The sequence below is a fragment of the Artemia franciscana genome, chromosome 2, assembly GCF_032884065.1.
Source record: "Artemia franciscana chromosome 2, ASM3288406v1, whole genome shotgun sequence".
In the NCBI taxonomy this organism is placed as follows: domain Eukaryota; kingdom Metazoa; phylum Arthropoda; class Branchiopoda; order Anostraca; family Artemiidae; genus Artemia; species Artemia franciscana.
In genome coordinates, this window is record NC_088864.1 from 60,594,590 (window position 1) to 60,614,792 (window position 20,203).

Consider the following 20,203-nt stretch of genomic DNA (forward strand, 5'->3'; position numbering starts at 1 on the left):
ATTAACGGATACAATCTAATTACACTTGACTGTTGTCTTCGTAATGGGAATAACGTACGGTACCTGCCAAAAGACTTGACAGTCTCATCTATGTTCGCTTCTTTCAAAGAAAAGTATCCAGATTGTAAAGTCTGTATTCAAACCTTTCGCAAAATTGTCAAGACTGTAGTAGTCTTTTCTCGATTACCTACCAGCGATATTTGTGGTTTTTGTGATCCACAAAACAATGATAAAAAATTCCATGAAAAGTTGTAAGTCAGGGAAAATCACAACTGAAGGTAAACGCAACTTAAGTACTTGCTAGACTGTAAATCCTTTCAGCAGTCTGCCAAATGAATTTTGGGGTTGTCTAAAGATAGCATATTTTGTGCTCCAAGATATTCCTTATTGGTTGGGTGGCAATTTCTCTCTTAATGATTCTCTGATTCTCTAAAAAAAAAATGTATATGTTCTAAATGGTAACTTCAACAGCATTTTTGCTAACGGAGCAGGGTTGGCAATTCATAAAAATGTAGGTTAGACAGACAAGGATTATGCAAAATCTAGGGAGGGGACACGTTTCTTTTATAGATTTTTTCTTCAGTTAGAATCACAAAAAAAAGCCATTTCTTAAAATCTAAAGGGGTGATTGACCGCTTGTTTTCCTCTAATTAAAGTTCCGGAAGGGGAGTGACAAATTTTTTTGAAAAACTAGGTAATAGAAGAGTCTATGGAAATCCTGGTATGTTGCTCGTTTTTGCTGAGCCTACGCAAACAAGTTTTCCCATAAAAAATATCAATATACCCTACAGGATCTATAGATTTTGATTACTACTAGCAAATAATACTACTAGTACTGCCAACACATCATAGCTCTAATTCGGCTGAAACCACCAAATTATCTTCTTTTGTCCCAATGTTCTCATGACTTCACCCTTTTTTCCTTCTTATCAAGTGTCTGATAATTTTCGATTTTTTTCTTTAATCGTTTTCTAACCCGCTGTGCTGCTTGTGCCTAATTGCCGAAATAGAATCATTGGTAACCCATTATGTGTAAAACATGACCTGATCATTTTAGCTTTTTTTAAATTAGAGAAATAGACAATTGGATTGAATCACACAGTATTGAATCATTTAGGCTTTTATAAATTGTTATATTTCTTTTGTTCCCACGGTTTCTCAAGGACGATATCTTTGACCCAATCTTAGCAATAGAATCACTTTTTCAGCAGCTAGGGGCCTGAACGGATGCGTATTGAACTGTTGCGAAATAACTGCACACTCAACTGACCACATCCAGAGCTAATAACCTTCTGATTTCGTAGATCTGAGCTAGCAAGAGGTAAACTAGAATAAGTACAGTTAGGTGAAGATTCCATTGAGTCTTGAACGAGGAAATTTTAAGCTATTGGTGATTATTTATAGATTTATTTGCTTAAGGAATACTACAAGAACATGGCTTGACTATTGATTTAGAGACAGATAAATATCAATAAAAACTCACAGTCGATAAAATATGGTTTGTCCCAAAGTACCGCGTTAAATTGAGCTTAAAAAGAGCAAATGCTCAAGGCGCCCTTTAACTATTATTTTGGGCTTATACATCGTTCTCCAACCACTATTCCGGTCTCTTGTATCAATATCTTATCCCACAACCGCTTCTCATTCTTTATTTTTTTTTGTATTGATTAAGATGTTTTGTTTCTTTAGATGTCAAAACTACCATTCTTAAATTATTTTAATTTTATTTGATTATTTAATATAGTTGATCCTATTTATTACAGTACTTCCTTCATTAGTAAGGACGTCCCCGTCTCTCAAGAGCTTTTTTTCAAAAGAAAACTCGGTCTTGAACAACTCTGCTTCACCTCAGTCTTGATGTACAGGGTACTATTTTGTTTGCAGACGCCTTAGAATAAAACAGTTCCTGGTAACGAACTGTAGTAAGGAGCGACCCGGCTCAATAGTAAACGAAACTCTAAAAAACGGAACTTCGATGCTACAAGATACATCAAAAGAATCGGATTTTTATGCTGATTTTAAATATATAAGTTTCATCAAATTTAGTCTTTGTCATCAACAGTTACGAGCCTGAGAAAATTTGCCTTATTTTGGAAAATAGGGGGAAACACCCCCTAAAAGTCATAGGATCTTAACGAAAATCACACCATCGTATTCAGCGTATCAGAGAACCCTGTAGAAAAAATTCTCAAGGTCCAATCTACAAAAATGTGGAATTTCGTATTTTTTGCCAGAAGACAGATCACGGGTGCGTGTTTATTTGTTTTTTTTTTTTTTTCTTTTCTTTTTCCCAGGGGTCATTGTATCGACCAAGTGGTCCTAGAGTGTTGCAATAGGGCTCATTCTAACGGAAATGAAAAGTTCTAGTGCCCTTTTTAAGTGACCAAAAAATTGGAGGGCACCTAGGCCCCCTCCCACGCTCATTTTTTCCCAAAGTCAATGGATCAAAATTTTGAGATAGCCATTTTGTTCCGCATAGTCGAAAACCACATTACCTATGTCTTTGGGGATCTTACTCCCCCACAGTCCCGGGGGGAGGGGCTTCAAGCTTTGACCAATGTTTACATACAGTAATGGTTATTGGGAAGTGTACCGACATTTTCAGGGGGATTTTTTTGGTTTGGGTGTGGGGTTGAGGGGAGGGGGCTGTGTGGGAGGATCTTTCTTTGGAGGAATATTTCATGGGGGAAGAGAAATTCAATGAAAAGGGCGCAGGATTTTCTAGCATTACTATTAAAAAAAAACAATGAAAATATAAACATGAAAAAGTTTTTTCAATTGAAAGTAAGGAGTAGCATTAAAACTTAAAACGAACAGAGATTATTACGCATATGAGGGGTTCTAAAAATACTTTAGCATAAAGAGCGAGGTATTCAGGAGGAGATAAATACTTCGCTCTTTATGCTAAAGTATTTTTAGTAATTTCAACTATTTATTATACGACCTTTCTGATTCAGGGGTCATTCTTAAAGAATTGGGATAAAACTTAAGATTTAGTATGAAGAGCGAGGTATTAACGAGGGGACAAACCCCCTCATATATATAATTAAAAATATAAGAATATAAAAGTTTGTTACGTAAGTTAATTCTTAAGTTACATATATTTTTACTAATAAAAACGTTCGTTAAAAATTAAAAGTTCTAGCTGCCTTTTTAAGTAACCGAAAAATTGGAGGACAACTAGGCCTCCTTCCCCACCCCTTATTTCTTAATATTGTCTGATCAAAACTAAGAGAAAGCCATTTGGCCAAAAAAAGAATTAATATGCAAATTTCATTTTAATAATTTATGTACGGAGAGCCAAAATAAAACATGCATTAATTCAAAAACGTTCAGAAATTAAATAAAAAAAAATTTAACTGAAAGTAAGGAGCGACATTAAAAGTTAAAACGAACAGAAATTACTCCGTATATGAAATGGATTGTCCCCTCCGCAATCCCTCGCTCTTTACGCTAAAGTTTGACTCTTTGCCACAATTCTACTTTTTAAAACAATTAAAATTAAAAACTTTAGCGTAAAGAGCGAGGGATTGCGGAGGGGACAATCCATTTCATATACGGAGTAATTTCTGTTCGTTTTAAGTTTTAATGTCACTCCTTACTTTCAGTTAAAAAAAACTAGTTTTTTTATTTAATTTGATTCAAGAGGTCACTTCTATGGGTGATACAAACATACAAGTGCTTCACACTTATTTAAATTGTGGTTTAACTTATGCTTGTCCTTCTTGCTGGTGTGAATTCTCGTTGTTATTGATATGCTTCTCTTGGGCACCACTAATAGAGAATGATTAAATAGACCAACTCTTGCTTATCACTCCTGCTGATTCTATAATAATTCAAGCGAAAGCATGAACGATAAAGATGAATAAACGAGGGTCAAAAATACAATTAATTCAATTTTCTAGTTAGGATTTTTTTTTTAAACATGTTTAAAAAAATTTCCATTTTTTCCATAGAACAATAGAGCCCATAAAAGGATTGACACAAAATACTAAACTACAAGGAACACAATATTTATTTTGCCTCTTTCTTTAAAATATTCTAAATTGTTTTGACTTTCACAAACATTTAAAGGTAGTTGACTTAATATTAAATTGGTTAAAATATTTTGATTATACTCGGAGAAAGTTTTCATTGCACCTACTTTTTCAGTATGCACATTATTTAATTCTTACTCTGTTGGTGTTCCCAAAGTATTCTGCCTATCCTGAAGTTGTTTACTTGAAAAAACCTCATAAATTGGAGTAAATTGGTAAACAACCTATTATGAGGTTGTTTACCAATTGAGTTGGTGGTCAACGATTCTATTTTTTTTTTTTTTTTTTTTTTTTTTTTTTTTTTTTTTTTTTTTTTTTTTTTTTTTTTTTTTTTTTTTTTTTTTTTTTTTTTTTACTTGTTCCAAAATGGACACGTACTTCAAGGGCTATGGTAGGAAATAGTAATCCAACTCCTTGAAAAATTGAAGTCTCAAAACTAAGATATTTTGAATATTAAAGAATATTCCTCAAATAGCCCTTAGAATATTGTTCTATGAGTCTCATGATTGTTTCTCCAAGGGTCTGTAAACATTTATTTATTTTTTTTAGGAAGTTGTAACAGTTTGGAAGATTTATATAAATCTTTAAAATAGAATTTAAATTTCCTATCTTTATATCCAAATTGTGCAAAATATAAACGCAAAAAATAAACAATTTCACCCTTGGCATTCAATTTATTAAGCCAAAGCCATGTCTCAAAAGCCGGTTGGCTGTAGATCCATTTCCATTTCTAATCATTCCTGTTAAAGATTTCCAGGATGCAACACATCTGAACAATCTTTTAATTTTATTTTGTTAAAATCTGACGTACTTAGATCTGATTTTGGTTTTAGGTCTGATCTGGCTCTATTTTCTGATTATTTAGAATCTGTCTTTTCTAACTTCTGCCGTTTTTGTTGTGGTTCTTTGATGGATTCTATCAGAAAATGCCATAACACATTTTCTGATAATTTATTTAACGTGACTTTAGAGGATTTTAATTGTCTTAGTAATTTCAGGTATTTGAGCAAGCGTAATAAAACATTTTCTTGTAAGTTTTTCTTCTGTTCTCGCTAAGATATCCCTAGGGAAAAATCAGTGTACTTGACAGGAGAAAGGTCTCTGCTAAATAGCTGTTTTTAACAGTTATTTATTCTATTCATTGATCCAAGCTGTGTTGCCTTAGAAGACTTTTTTAAAACTATTGTCTTTTTATCATTTCGATGGGAAAATCTCTTTTCAAATTATGTTTTAAGTCTTAAATACTTGAGTTCTGAGGTTTTTTTTTTTTTAACAGTACTAAATAAAAAAAGAATGTGTAAGAATAACGTAATTTTATTTATGTTAGAAAGACAATTAAATCATATTTTTGATTACGCTGAATGTTGCGATCGTTTGAGAGGAAAAAAAATTCAAGACCTTCTCTAACCTCAGTCAATCTTTGAAATAGACTTGTACGTGTAATTTAAGTTTTTAATATCATGAGTAGGTATAATAGCTTCAGAAGTAAATTTCCTGGTTGCCTTGATGAACCTGTTTCCCTAGTTACCTCTCCCGAAATGTTTACAATAAAAAGAAAGCTTTATCCGAAGGGCTGCATTTGAAAATGGAGAAATATTAGCAACATTCGGCAAAAGTTTAAAAATCAAAACTTACTTGAACTTCTTTTGTGGGTAACAGGAAGTTGGGTACCTTACCCGACACAGCAAGTGTTAAAGCTCTTGCTCCCTTTAAGGTTTAATCTACTTAAACTTGTGACAAGCCACGCGCCATACCTTACGGTAACCATGCTCCGTATAAGGTATACTTGATCGTATTAGTTGGTCCAGCTAAGTATTCTATCCTTGTCAATAGACTATGAATGTCTTGAATAGTTCAATCAAGTTAGCATTTTTTATGGCACTTGGTATTAACCAAGTAACATATAGCAATCACCAATTCTGTGGGTCTGTCAGTCCCGGTTTTGCTACTTTAGGCACTTCCAGGTAAGCTAGGACGATGAAATTTGGCAAGCGTATCAGGGACCGGACCAGATTCAATTAGAAATAGTCGTTTTCCCAGTTTGACCATCTGGGGGGGAGTGGGGGGGGGGCGGTTAATTTGCAAAAAATAGAAAAAATGAAGTATTTTTAACTTATGAGCGGGTGATTGGATCTTAATGAAATTTGATGTTTGGAATGATATTGTGTCTCAGAGCTCTTATTTTAAATCCCGACCGAATCTGATGACATTGGGGGGAGTTGGAGGGGGGAAACCTAAAGTCCCGGTTTTGCTACTTTAGGCACTTCCAGGTAAGCTAGGACGATGAAATTTGGCAAGCGTATCAGGGACCAGACCAGATTAAATTAGGAATAGTCGTTTTCCCGATTTGACCATCTAAAAGGGGAGAGTGGGGGGCCGGTTAATTCGGAAAAAATAGAAAAAATGAAGTATTTTTAACTTATGAGCGGGTGATTGGATCTTAATGAAATTTGATGTTTGGAATGATATTGTGTCTCAGAGCTCTTATTTTAAATCCCGACCGGATCTGATGACATTGGGGGGAGTTGGAGGGGGGAAAACCTAAAATCTTGGAAAACACTTAGAGTGGAGGGATCGGGATGAAACTTGATGGGAAAAATAAGCGCAAGTCCCAGATACATGATTGACATAATCGGAACTGATTCGCTCTCTTTGTGGTAGCTGGGGGGGGGGGGAGTAATTCTTAAAAATTAGAAAAAATGAGGTATTTTCAACTTACGAACGGGTGATCGGATCTCATTGAAATTTGATGTTTAGAAGGATATCGTGTCTTAGAGCTCTTATTTTAAATCCCGACCGGATCTGGTGACGGGGGCGGGGAGTTGGGAGGGGGAAACCTAAAACTTGGAAAACACTTAGAGTGGAGGGATCGGGATGAAACATGGTGGTAAAAATAAGCACAAGTCCTAGATAGATGATTGACATAAACGGAATGGATCCGCTCTCTTTGGGGTAGTTGGGGGGGGGGTTATTTCTGAAAAATAAAAAAATGAGGTATTTTTAACTTACGAACGGGTGATCGGATCTCAATGAAATTTCATATTTAGAAGGATATCGTGGCTCAGAGCTCTTATTTTAAACCCGGCCGGATCTGGTGACATTGGGGGGGGGAGTTGGGAGGGGAAACCTAAAACTTGGAAAACACCTAGAGTGGAGGGATCGGGATGAAACTTGATGGGGAAAAACACGAGTCCTAGATACATGATTGACATAACCAGAACGGATCCGCTCTCTTTTGGGTAGTTGGGGGGGGTTAATTCTGAAAAATTAGAAAAAATGAGGTATTTTTAACTTACGAACGGGTGATTGGATCTCCATGAAATTTGATATTTAGAAGGATATCGTGTCTCAAAGCTCTTATTTTAAATCCTGACCGGATCTGGTGACATTGGGGGAAGTTTGGGGTGGGGAAACCTAAAATGATGGAAAACGCTTAGATTGGAGGGATTGGGATGAAACTTGGTTGGAAAAATAAGCAGAAGTCTTGCATACGTGATTTACATAATTGGATTGGATCCGCTCAATTGGGAGGGGGTAATTCTGAAAAATAAGAAAAAATGACGTATTTTTAACTTACGAAGGAGTGATCGGATCTTCATGAAACTTCATATTTAGAAGGACTTTGTAACTCAGATATCTTATTTTAAATCTCAACCAGATCAAGCGTAATTTGGGGGGGGGGGGGCAGTTGGGGGACCGGAAATCTTAGAAAATACTTAAAGCGGTGAGATCAGGATGAAACTGGATGGGAAGAATAGAAACCTGTCTAAGATACGTGACTGACATAACTGGACCAGATCTTCTCTCTTTGGTGGAATTGGGGGGGGGGGTAATTTTGAAAATTGAGGTATTTGTAACTTACGAAAGGGTGACCAGACTTTAATGAAATTTGATATTTAGAAGGATCTTGTGCTTTAAAGTTGTAATTTCAAATTCCGAGCAGATCCTGTGACATTTGGGGGAGTTGGAGGGGGGAACCGGAAGTCTTGGAAAACATGAAAATTGGGTTATTTTTATCTTACGAATAGATGATCGGATCGTAATAAAATTTGATTTTTAGAAGGAATTCATGTCTCAGAGCTCTTATTTCAAATCCCGACCAGATCTTTTGACATTGGGGGGAGTGGGAGGGGGAAATCTTGGAAAAACACTTGGAGTGGAGGAATAGGGATGAAGCTTGGTGGATAGAATAAACAAATGTCCTTGATACATGATTGACACAATCGTACTGGATTCGCTCTCTTTGGGGGAGTTGGGGGGAGGGGTTCAGTTATTTGGCGAGTTCGGTGCTTCTGGACGTGCTAGGGCGATGAAAATTGGTAGGCGTGTCAGGGAGCTGCACAATTTGACTTGATAAAGTCGTTTTCCCAGATTCGACCATCTGGGGGGCAAAAGGGAGAGGAAAAAATAGGGATTTGTAACTTACGAGTGGGTGATCGGATCTTAATGAATTTTGATATTTAGAAGGACTTTGTGACTCAGAGCTCTTATTTTAAATCTTGACCGGCATTAAGCCTCTTATTTTCCTTTTTAAATCAATCTATTGATTCATAGAATTTTTGTTAGAGCTCATACCATATGATCTCTTAGCTTTTCTCGCCTCGTCACAAGTGCCATATGAGCTCTTAGCTCTTGTTTTTTATCTTAAGCTAGCAAGAGCGATTTCCAAACCTTTTTGTTATAAAAATAAATATCATTTGATATTTATTATTTTTTCTTTTTTCCAAGGGGTTCGTCGACTCATGTTTCTTTTGCGTCCTTAAAAGTTAACGAAAATCACACTATCGCATTCGACATATCAGACAACTCTATAGCATCAAAAGAATCGAATTTTCACGTTGATTCTAAATATATAAGTTTCAATTAATTTAGTCTTTGTCATCAAAAGTTACGAGCCTGAGAAAATTTGCCCTATTTTGGAAAAAAGGGGGAAACATCCCTTAAAAGTCATAGAATCTTAACGAAAATCACACTATCGCATTCGGCATATCAGAGAACTCTATAGCAAAAATTGAAGCTCTATCTAAAAAAATTTGGAATTTCATATTTTTTGCCAAAAGACAAATCACGGGTGCGTGTTTATTTGTTTGTTTGTTGTTTTTTTTCTTTTCCCCAGGGGTCATTGTATCGACCAGGTGGTCTTAGAGTGTCGCAAGAGGGCTCATTCTTACGGAAATGAAAAGTTCCAGTGCCCCTTTTAAGTGATAAAAAATTGGAGGGCAAATAGGCCCCCTCCCACGCTAATTTTTTTCCAAAAGTCAACAGATTAAAATTTTAAGATAGCCATTTTGTTCCGCATAGTCGAAAACCATAATAACTATGTCTTTGGGGATGAATTACTCCCCCACAATCCCTGGGGGAGGGGCTGCAAGTTACAAACTTTGACCAGTGTTCAAACAGTTCGTGGTAACGAACTGTAGTAAGGAGCGATCCGGCTCAATAGTAACCAAAACTCTAAAAAATTGAATTTTGATATCAATAGCTACATCAAAAGACTCGCATTTTAATGCTGATTTTAAATATATAAGTTTCATCAAGTTTAGTCTTATCCATCAAAAGTTACGAGCCTGAGAAAATTTGCCTTATTTAGGAAAATAGGGGGAAACACCCCCAAAAAGTCGTAGGATCTTCACGAAAATGACACCATCAGATTCAGCGTCTCAGAGAACCCTACTGTAGAAGTTTCAAGCTCCTATCTACAAAAATGTGGAATTTTGTATTTTTTGCCAGAAGACAAATCACGGGTGCGTGTTTATTTGTTTGTTTTTTTTGTTTTTGGTTTTTTTTTCCCAGGGGTCATCGTATCGACCAAGTGGTCCTAGAATGTCGCAAGAGGGCTCATTCTAACGGAAATGAAAAGTTCTAGTGCCCTTTTTAAGTGACCAAAAAAATTGGAGGGCATCTAGGCCCCCTCCCACGCTCATGTTTTTCCTAAAGTCAACGGATCAAAATTGTGAGATAGCCATTTTGTTCAGCATAGTCAAAAACTATGTCTTTGGGATGACTTACTCCCCCAAAGTCCCTGGGGGAGGGGCTACAAGTTACAAAATTTGACCAGTGCTTACATACAGTAATGGTTATTGGGAAGTGTGTAGGCGTTTTAGTAGGATTTTTTGGTTGGGGGGAGGGGTTGAGAATAGGGGGATAGGCTGGGGGAGCTTTCCATCGAGGAATTTGTCATGGTAGAAGAAAATTTCCATGAAGGGAGCGCAGGATTTACTAGCATTATTAAAAAAACAATGAAAAAAGAAATATGAAAAAGTTTTTTTCAGCTGGAAGTAAAGAGCAGCATTAAAACTTAAAACGAACGGAAATTATTACCCATATGAGGAGCTCACCTCCTCCCAATACCCCGATCTTTGCGCTAAAGTATTTTTAGTAATTTCAACTATTTATTTTACGGCTTTGGTGATTCAGGGGTCATTCTTAATGCATTGGGACAAAATCTAAGCTTTAGTGTAAAGAGCGAGGTACTGACGAGGGGGCGAACCTCCTCATATATGTAATAAAAACATGAGAATACAAAACTTCTTTACGTAAGCTAATTTATAAGTTACGTATATCTTTTACTAAAAAAAAGATTCTTAAAAAATTAAAAGTTCTAGTTGCCTTTATCTTAATTAACCAAAAAATCGAAGGGCAACTAGGCTTCCTCCCCCGCTCTTTTTTCTCAAAATCATTCAGTCAAAATTATGAGAAAGTCATTTAGCAAAAAAGTATCTAATATTAAACACATTGATAAATTAAATCTTGCGAAAATTTATAATAGCCTAGTTGTACCTCATCTCCTTTCTCTTTGTCCGGTTTGGCAGTTTTTTAGTGAACCTCAGAAACTATATGTTCGTAGAGTATATTTTCGTTATGCTAAATTATTCCTCTGCGGAGAGCCAAAATCAAAACATGCATTGATTGAAAAACGTTCAGAAATTAAATTAAAAAAAACAAGTTTTTTTAACTGAAAGTAAGGAGCAAAATTAAAACTTAAAACGAACAGAAATTACTTCGTATATGAAAGGGGCTGCTTCCTTACCAACATCCCGCTCTTTACGCTAAAGTTTTTTACTGTTTTAAAAAGAAGAGCTGAGAGAAAGAGTCAAATTTTAGCGTCAAGAGCGGGATGTTGGTGAGGAAGCAGCCCCTTTCATATACGAAGTAATTTCTGTTCGTTTTAAGTTTTAATGTCGCTCCTTACTTTCAGTTAAAAAAACTTGTTTTTTTTTTATTTAATTACATACAGTAATGGTTATTGGGAAGTGTACCGATGTTTTCAGGGGGATTTTTTGGTTGGGGGTGGGGTTGATTGGAGAGGGCTTTGTGGGAGGATCTTTCCTTTGAGGAATATGTCATGGGGGAAGAAAAATTCAATGAAAAGGGCGCAGGATTTTCTAGCATTACTATAAAAAAAAAAAACAATGAAAAAATCAACATGAAAACGTTTTTTCAAATGAAAGTAAGGAATAGCATTGAAATTTAAAACGAACAGAGATTATTACGCATATGAGGGGTTCTAAAAATACTTTAGCATAAAGAGAAAGGTATTTAGGAGGAGATAAATTCCTCGCTCTTTATGCTAAAATATTTTTAGTAATTTCAACTATTTATTCTACGGCCTTTTTGATTCAGGGGTCATTCTTAAAGAATTGGGACAAAACTTACGATTTAGTGTAAAGAGCGAGGTATTAACGAGGGTACAAACCCCCTCGTACACATGATAAAAATATAAGAATATAAAAGTTTGTTACGTAAGTTAATTCTTAAGTTACGTATATTTTTTACTAATAAAAACGTTCGTTGAAAATTAAAAGTTCTAGTAGCCTTTTTAAGTAACCGAAAAATTGGAGGGCAGCTAGGCCTCCTTCCCCACCCCTTATTTCTCAAAATCGTCTGATCAAAACTAAGAGAAAGCCATTTAGCCAAAAAAATTAATATACTAATTTAATTTCAATAATTTATGTGCGGAGAGCCAAAATCAAACATGCATTAATTCAAAAACGTTCAGAAATTACATATAAAAAACAAGTTTTTTTAACTGAAAGTAAGGAGCGACATTAAAACTTAAAACGAACAGAAATTACTCCGCATATGAAATGGGTTGTCCCCTCCGCAGTCCCTCGCTCTTTACGCTAAAGTTTGACTTCGCCACAATTCTACTTTTTAAAACAATTAAAAACTTTAGCGTAAAGAGCGTGGGACTGCGGAGGGGACAACCCATTTCATATACGGAGTAATTTCTGTTCGTTTTAAGTTTTAATGTCGCTCCTTACTTTCAGTTAAAAAAACTAGTTTTTTTTTATTTAATACTGTCATAGTCTCTATATACTATTTTATTGATTGAATCCTTGCTAAATAATACTTCACAGTTATGGTCTGAGCGGTAAATTATCCATTGTAGCTTATAGCCTTGCAAAACCTCTGCACGGGTTTTCGAATTAGGATTAAACATCAACAACAAAAAGAATAATAGGAAATTCTTTTCGCAAGTCAGTGGAATTCTATATTTAAATGAATCTTCCGACCCTATATCCAAGGGCAGTCATCAGCAAAACATAAATATATAAAAGAAAATAGGCTTACAATAACATACTACAATTGAATGTATGTCCAATTGAATGTTTGGAAACTTTTCCAAAGTTTATCATGTAACGTTGTTCCCTTTAACCCGTGTGCCATGTAAGTGAATCCGTTTTAAAAGAAACTCTTGCATCACTTGCTGCTAGTCTTTGTAATTTGGGATGGGTTTACTTCTCTAGCCATTTTTGTGCCAATACTGCGGGCGATTTTAAGGTATAAAACTTTGAAAATTCGTCTGATTCAGGCTTAAAGTTGCTTTTATCTTTCCTTCGAAAACTCCTTAATGGCTGAAATTTTCGTCTCGAGTTTCTATGAAAACTTTTTGTGCTCTTGTCATTCAGGGATCTGGGTTCTTCCACCATCTGGACAAATGAAGGTATTCTTTCACAGGTTAATTCTATTTTTGGGGTATCCTCTGCTTGCATAAAGGTTACGCTTGCATGTAAGGTTGTTAGCCTCACTACCACATCCGATTGATTTACTGCAGAAAGTACGAGAGAACTTTTCTTTCAAAAAGTCCTATGGCACGTTATCCTCTTCACTGGGGTTGTCATTACTGGTGTCGGGTGCATACAAATATTGCTTTTCTCAACATACCGATGAAACGAATCCATCCAGGAGCTTGGTAAATGTTCATTTAGCTCCTCCCACTTGTCATGGTCAATTAAAACGTCTAAGATTTTATAAGGTCGCTGAACAAATATAGGTATAATTGTGTCGTTACTAACAGCCTCCTTAGGTAGGGGTTCTGATTTCTATGCCTTCGTAGAATAATCTCGTTTTATTCTGTAATGATCAACTATTTCTTCTGTCTGTTTCTTTTTATAAAACGTAAGTGAGGTCATTAGAGTTTTTCTAAGATACGGAAAGGTGTATCCTTTTTTTTCTTTAGCTTTTTTTGTCTCTTCAGGATTTGGTTTCCGAGTATAAATTACATCTCCAGTTTTGTTGTATTTGCTTTATGATAATATTATTCTTTTTTGTTTTACTTTGGCGAATTCCACATTTTAGACTACTTCTCTTTCGCTTTTATCGATCTCATTATCATTTCCTGTTTATATTGATCAAGGTTGTAGCAGAATCGTTCCTCCCCTATTGACTCTATACAAATTCCAATTTTGTTGTATTCGCTTTATGATAATTTTGTTTCTTTTGGTTTTGCATTTGCAAATTCCACATTTTAAACTACTTGCCTCATCGCTTTTATTAATCTCATTATTGTTTTCTGTTTGCATTGATCAAGGTTATAGTAGACTCGTTCCTCCCCTATTCACTCTGTACGAATTCCAATTTTGTTGCATTTCCTTCACGATAATATTGTTCCTTTTTGTTTTGCTTTTGCAAATTCCACATTTTAGACTACTTGCCCCATCGCTTTTATCAATCTCATTATCATTTCCTGTTTATATCGATTAAGGTTATAGTGGACTCGTTCCTCCCCTATTGACTCTTTACCGATTCCGATTTTGTTGTATTTGCTTTATGATGATATTGTTCCTTTTGGTTTAGCTTTTGCGAATTCTACATTTTAGACTACTTGCCCCATCACTTTTACCAATCTCGTTGTCATCTCCTGTTTATGTTGATCAAGGTTATAGTAAACCCGTTCCTCGCCTATTGACTCTATACCAATTCCAATTTTGTTGTATTTGCTTTATGATAATATTGTTCCTTTTTGTTTTGATTTTGTGAATTCAACGTTTTAGACTACTACCTCTGTCGCTTTTATCAATCTCATTGTCGTTTCCTGTTTATCAAACAGTTCGTGGTAACGAACTGTAGTAAGGAGCGACCCGGCTCAATAGTAAACGAAACTCTAAAAAAAGGAATTTCGATACTAAAAGATATATCAAAAGAATCGGATTTTTATGCTGATTTTAAATATATAAGTTTCATCAAATTTAGTCTTTGTCATCAAAAGTTACGAGCCTGAGAAAATTTGCCTTATTTTGGAAAATAGGGGGTAACACCCCCTAAAAGTCATAGGATCTTAACGAAAATTACACCATCGCATTCAGCGTATCAGAGAACCCTATAGAAAAAATTCCAAGGTCCAATCTACAAAAATGTGGAATTTCGTATTTTTTGCCAGAAGACAAATCACGGGTGCGTGTTTATTTGTTTTTTTGTTTTTTTTTTGTTTTTTTTTTCCCAGGGGTCATCGTATCGACCAAGTGGTCCTAGAGTTTAGCAAGAGGGCTCATTCTAACGGAAATGAAAAGTTCTAGTGCCCTTTTTAAGTGACCAAAAAAATTGGAGGGCATCTAGGCCCCCTCCCACGCTCATTTTTTTCCCAAAGTCAACGGATCAAAATTTTGAGATGGCCATTTTGTTCCGCATAGTCGAAAACCATAATAACTATGTCTTTGGGGATGACTTACCCCCCACAGTCCCTGGGGGAGGGGCTGCAAGTTACAAACTTTGACCAATGTTTACATACAGTAATGGTTACTGGGAAGTGTACTGATGTTATCAGGGGGATTTTTTTGGTTTGGGTGTGGGGTTCAGGGGAGGGGGCTATATGGGAGGATCTTTCCTTGGAGGAGTATTTCATGGGGGAAGAGAAATTCAATGAAAAGGGCGCAGGACTTTCTAGCATTACTATAAAAAAAAAAAAACAATGAAAATATAAACATGAAAAAGTTTTTTCAATTGAAAGTAAGGAGAAGCATTAAAACTTATAAAACGAACAGAGATTATTACACATATGAAGGGTTCTAAAAATGTTTTAGCATAAAGAGCGAGGTATTTAGGAGGAGATAAATACTTCGCTCTTTATGCTAAAAAATCTTTAAATAATTTCAACTATTTATTCTACGGCCTTTCTGATTCAGGGGTCATTCTTAAAGAATTGGGATAAAACGTAACGTAAGTTACGTAAGTTATGTAAGTTTGTTACGTAAGTTAATTCTTAAGTTACGTTTTTTTTTACTAATAAAAACGTTCGTTAAAAATTAAAAGATCTAGTTGCCTTTTTGAGTAACCGAAAAATTGGAAGGCAACTAGACCTCCTTCCCCACCCCTTATTTCTCAAAATCGTCTGATCTAAACTAAGAGAAAGCCATTTAGCCAAAAAAAGAATTAATATGCAAATTTCATTTTAGTAATTTATGTACGGAGAGCCAAAATCAGACATGCATTAATTCAAAAACTTTCAGAAATTAAATAAAAAAAACAAGTTTTTTTAAATGAAAGTAAGGAGCGACATTAAAACTTAAAACGAACAGAAATTACTCCGTATATGAAAGGGGCTTTTCCTCCTCGACACCCCGCTCCTTGCGCTAAAGTTTGATTCTTTCTCGCAACTCTACTTTTTAAAACAATAAAAAACTTTAGCGTAAGGAGCGGGGTGTCGAGGAGGAAAAGCCCCTTTCATATACAGAGTAATTTCTGTTCGTTTTAAGTTTTAATGTCGCTCCTTACTTTCATTTAAAAAAACTTGTTTTTTTATTTAATTTTATTGATAAAGATTATAGTACACTCGTTTCTCCCCTTTTGACTCTATACACGTTCAGAAGCTCCTAAAATGTAGTAAGGAGAAAGGCGTGTCTCTTATTCGGGGTTTCCACGGCGTCAATAAAGTTGAAAAAGTTTTTCATGAAAGTGCAAACCATAAAGTTTGTCTCACTCACACAAGGATTTCACCGACTTTACATTAATTTTTCATAGAAAGTAACTGAAATATTCATACGTGGAGCTGAAAAAATCGTCTTTTTAAGTATTTTTTCCTTTTATTAGTAAATGAAAATTTATTTTTGTGTAACCTTTTTCTTTTACCAAGCAAAATTTTAAACAGTATTATGTATACAGTATTACAGTATTATGTATGTAGATACTAATTTGTCTGTTGTTTTTTTGAAGTTTTCCACAAGTCTTCAGCTACTGGTTGAACTTTGCGGACCTTCTTGAAAAAGTTAAACAAAGTTCAAATTTTTTCCGACAGCAATAAAGTCAACAAAGTTATGCGAGGATAACGGTTTATGAACTTTATGAAGAGGTTAAAGGACGGCGTTCGTAAAGTTTGTAGAGTCGTGCGCAGAGTGTTTCCGTGAAGTTTTCACCACTCATATGAACCTTGTATTTACGTGTGTTCTGAGCAGCAAACCATTCAAATTTCTGAAGATTTTCATGAAGAAATAAGGAGCTTAAGGTATGAGTATAGTTTGATGAGGCATAAGGGCTTGTCACTTATTCTGTTTTCAGGACCAAGCATATCAAGATGCCCTGGTTTCAAGATTCAACTGATGGCACGTAACAATGCTCATCTCTTTGAATATGTTTTTAATGCAGATCCTGTCTTTGTGTTTTCCTTGAGAAGACTTGTATATCACAGGCTTTTCTCGGACTAGAGAAATCAGCATATTTTCAGTTTCCTGATTTCACATTTCCAAATCTGTTTAAAAGTTTTGCTCTGGAACTCTTTCCCTATTGGTCAACTTTATGAACTCTACAAAAAAAGCTAACCAAAGTTTAACTTTAATGCTTGTTCACGTAAGGATCTACGGAAGGTTAACGAAACAACTTTACGAACGCCGTCCTAGTCGTCCGTAAGTAATTTTATTGACACCGTGGAAGTCCTGCATTAGGGTGTTTGAATATATGGTATTTTTAACAAATACCACTTAGTGTAAACGATTGTACCAATTATTGGGTTTTCGTTTAGCTTACATTCCTGACACATACCAAGTCCTCCGTGTTTACGTTCAATTTGACCATTATACATGTCCATATAGCCTAAAGTTCACCATCGTTTTGTTTTGAGATAGCGCGTTATTTTCTCTTGCAATGTTGCTGAAAAAGAGGGCTCATTGTCTGATAATATGTTTTTGGGAAAAATTTCTTGTTGTATAAATAGGTGACTTTTTCACATATTAGGAAATGAAAATTAGGCTACCTTTAACTCTATCTGTTGTGTTTGCTTCCCCCTTACGCCATCCATTTATCGCGTGTGGCATGTACAATCTTTTTCACTCTAAAGCTTTTGTATGACGGGTATAAATCTTAGTTCAGTTCTTCTGTAAGCGTACGGCGGTCATTAGTATCTAAACAGGTGATTTTTATCTTTGTCAATTATAGGCAGCGCAATAGCGCTGCCTCAGTAAAGAGCGGTGTGTGTATAATGCTTTATTTTATTTTAGAAAGGGACTTTGTATAGAGGGAGGTGTCGTAGAAACTTTGAAAGGAGTTCGTGTGACTGGAAATTTAAAGTTCTTTTGCCCTTTCTAAGAGTCAAAAGTGTTTAGAGGGCAATCAGTCCCCCTCTCATGCCCATCAATTCTCAAGACACATCCGATCAAAACTGTCAGATTCGGTTATCATTCCATATATGTATATATGTGATCTTGTTCAACATAGTTGAATGGGCTGTAAACTATACAATTTGGCTATTGTTTACACATAAAATCGATTATTGAGATAGCGGGCGATATTTCACCTTTAATTTCTGAAATGATGAAAGGCGTTCAGGTGAACCTTTCAGAGAATATTGAGAAGAGTGTTTTCAACAAGAATGACCGATTATATTAATATGGAAGTTCCAGGGAATAATGAATTAACCAGAAAGGCAATATTTGCACACTACTGCAATTGCTACTACTACCATTACAACCACTACTACTACTATCATTACAACTTCTGCTTCTGTAGCGAGTACCACCAAGAAAAATTTGAAAATTTGGATAAATGCTGAGGAGAAAGTTTAACTAAATAAGAACATACTATGTGCATACAGATTTTCAAAAAGACGTGTCGGTTATGTCTTTCGAATTTTTTTACCATATCAAGCTGAAACTTCCAGGGCATCTTGAGGGGGGTGTTGAACTGGCCAAAAGGCAACATGTGTATGCTACTGCTGCTACCACTTATGAAAAACTACTATTGCTCCTACGACCACTATTACTGTGATACTAGTACTATAAAGTATAAGGGTATGAAACTGAAAATTTGAGAGAATATACAAGGGAAGTTCAAATTAAATGAAAACACACCGTATGCATGCCGATTGTCGAAAAGGCTTATAAGTCTTAGTTTCAGGGAATACTTAAATGGGAAGATAAATCGATCAACCGGCAATATTTGAACGCTATTGCTACTACAACTGCTGCTCTTGTAGTGAGTGCTACAAAGACTGATGATATTGAATTGAAAATTTAAAGAAATGTTGAGAGAGAAGTTTGATTAAATAAAAACATACTATGTGCATATAGATCGTCAAAAACGTGCATCAGCAATATCTATGGAATGATTAACCGTATCAAGCTTCGATCAGTTCTACTGATCGAAAGACAAAGGGTATGAATATGAAAAATTGAGACAATATACATGGGAAATTCTAACTAAATCAAAACACACTATTTGGATGCAGACTGTCGAAAGGGTACTTCTCAGGAGTGGATTAGGGTATTTATTTAGAACCTTCGGGGAATTTTCAAAAGGGAACATCATTTTTTTTCTTTTTTATTTGCAAACCCACTGTAAAAACACAAAAGGAAGAAGTAGATTGTATAAGAAGTAAGAAAAAAAAAATCAGACATTAGAAATCACCTAAACCACTATTCACAAAAAGAGGTACGACTTTGCTGGTGCTCTAACTAAATGATCGAAAGGATCCCGGACATGAAAATTCTGAATTATTTTTTAATTACTGTGCCTTTATGGAAGATGTATAAATATCTATAAAACTTAAAGTAATTTTTTTCTAAGACACGAGATATCTCTTCCTGTCAGGAGGGAGAGTACTCGCGACAAACACGTAAAGTAAGGTGCAACACAAGACGAGAAAATCTTACCGGTAAAATCTACCCCGATTTGGTAGAATCGAATCATACTAGACCGCAAACGCTCCGTCATTTGGCAACATATTGCCTCTCTTGACTGACGCAACGCACAGGCGAACCGTGCTCCCAGATACATAGATGAATCAATGCAAGAAATAGCAGACGTACCGATAGAAAAAGAAACTGGATAACTACAGCAAAATGCTAAAAATTCACATTTCGAAATATTAATATGCAGACCAATACTAGAAAAATCTTGTAAGAATCTGTCAAAATTCGATCGAAGAGCTACGCGCGCTCTGCTAATCAGCTATACATCGTCAGCGTACGCGAGATACGTTATCTCTACACCGTTAAGAAACGAAATGGGCACATGGTCATCCAGAACATCAGCAACAGCCAAAATAATATGCTTGGTGATAGCACGCTCTCTTGCCGGACCCCAGTTTTTAGTTGAATCGGAGCACTCAGTCTCGAATCCCAATTAGCAAAAACAATAGAATTGCAGTACCAATAAAATAGCGTTGCGCATACACTTTCATCAATTAGCGGTTTAATCAAAGAAGCAGTTTCTTAATGGTGAAACGAAAGCTTTCGAAATTTCAACTACACAAAGGAACACTGAATCATTCTTGGATTGCGCGTCAACAAGGATCTTTGACAGAATTTGATGGGCATGCTGACAACCAAGACTATTTGAGAGAGCGATTTGATTTGCACCGTAATCTTCAAGAGCAGTGATGGGCAGTCCTGTGGTGGCGCAGTGGATTTGACCTTAGCTTGGTAATACGGGACCCAGAGATCGAATCACGCTGCAGG

The 20,203-nt window shown here is 35.7% G+C and overlaps 1 protein-coding gene and 1 long non-coding RNA gene across 6 annotated transcripts in view; one reads left to right on the forward strand and one right to left on the reverse strand.

The window, feature by feature from the left end:
* Positions 1-1,094, forward strand: part of LOC136043875 (uncharacterized) — a 19,064-nt gene extending 17,970 nt beyond the window's left edge. For all 5 annotated transcript variants that reach the window (XM_065728848.1, XM_065728850.1, XM_065728849.1 and 2 more), the window contains exon 3: positions 1-1,094. This exon is cut by the window's left edge and continues 1,012 nt beyond it. In XM_065728848.1, the coding sequence (XP_065584920.1) occupies positions 1-255 (255 nt within the window). In that variant the 3' untranslated portion in view covers positions 256-1,094.
* Positions 1-20,203, reverse strand: part of LOC136043886 (uncharacterized) — a 166,621-nt gene that overhangs the window by 28,324 nt on the left and 118,094 nt on the right. The gene's annotated exons all lie outside the window — the stretch shown is intronic.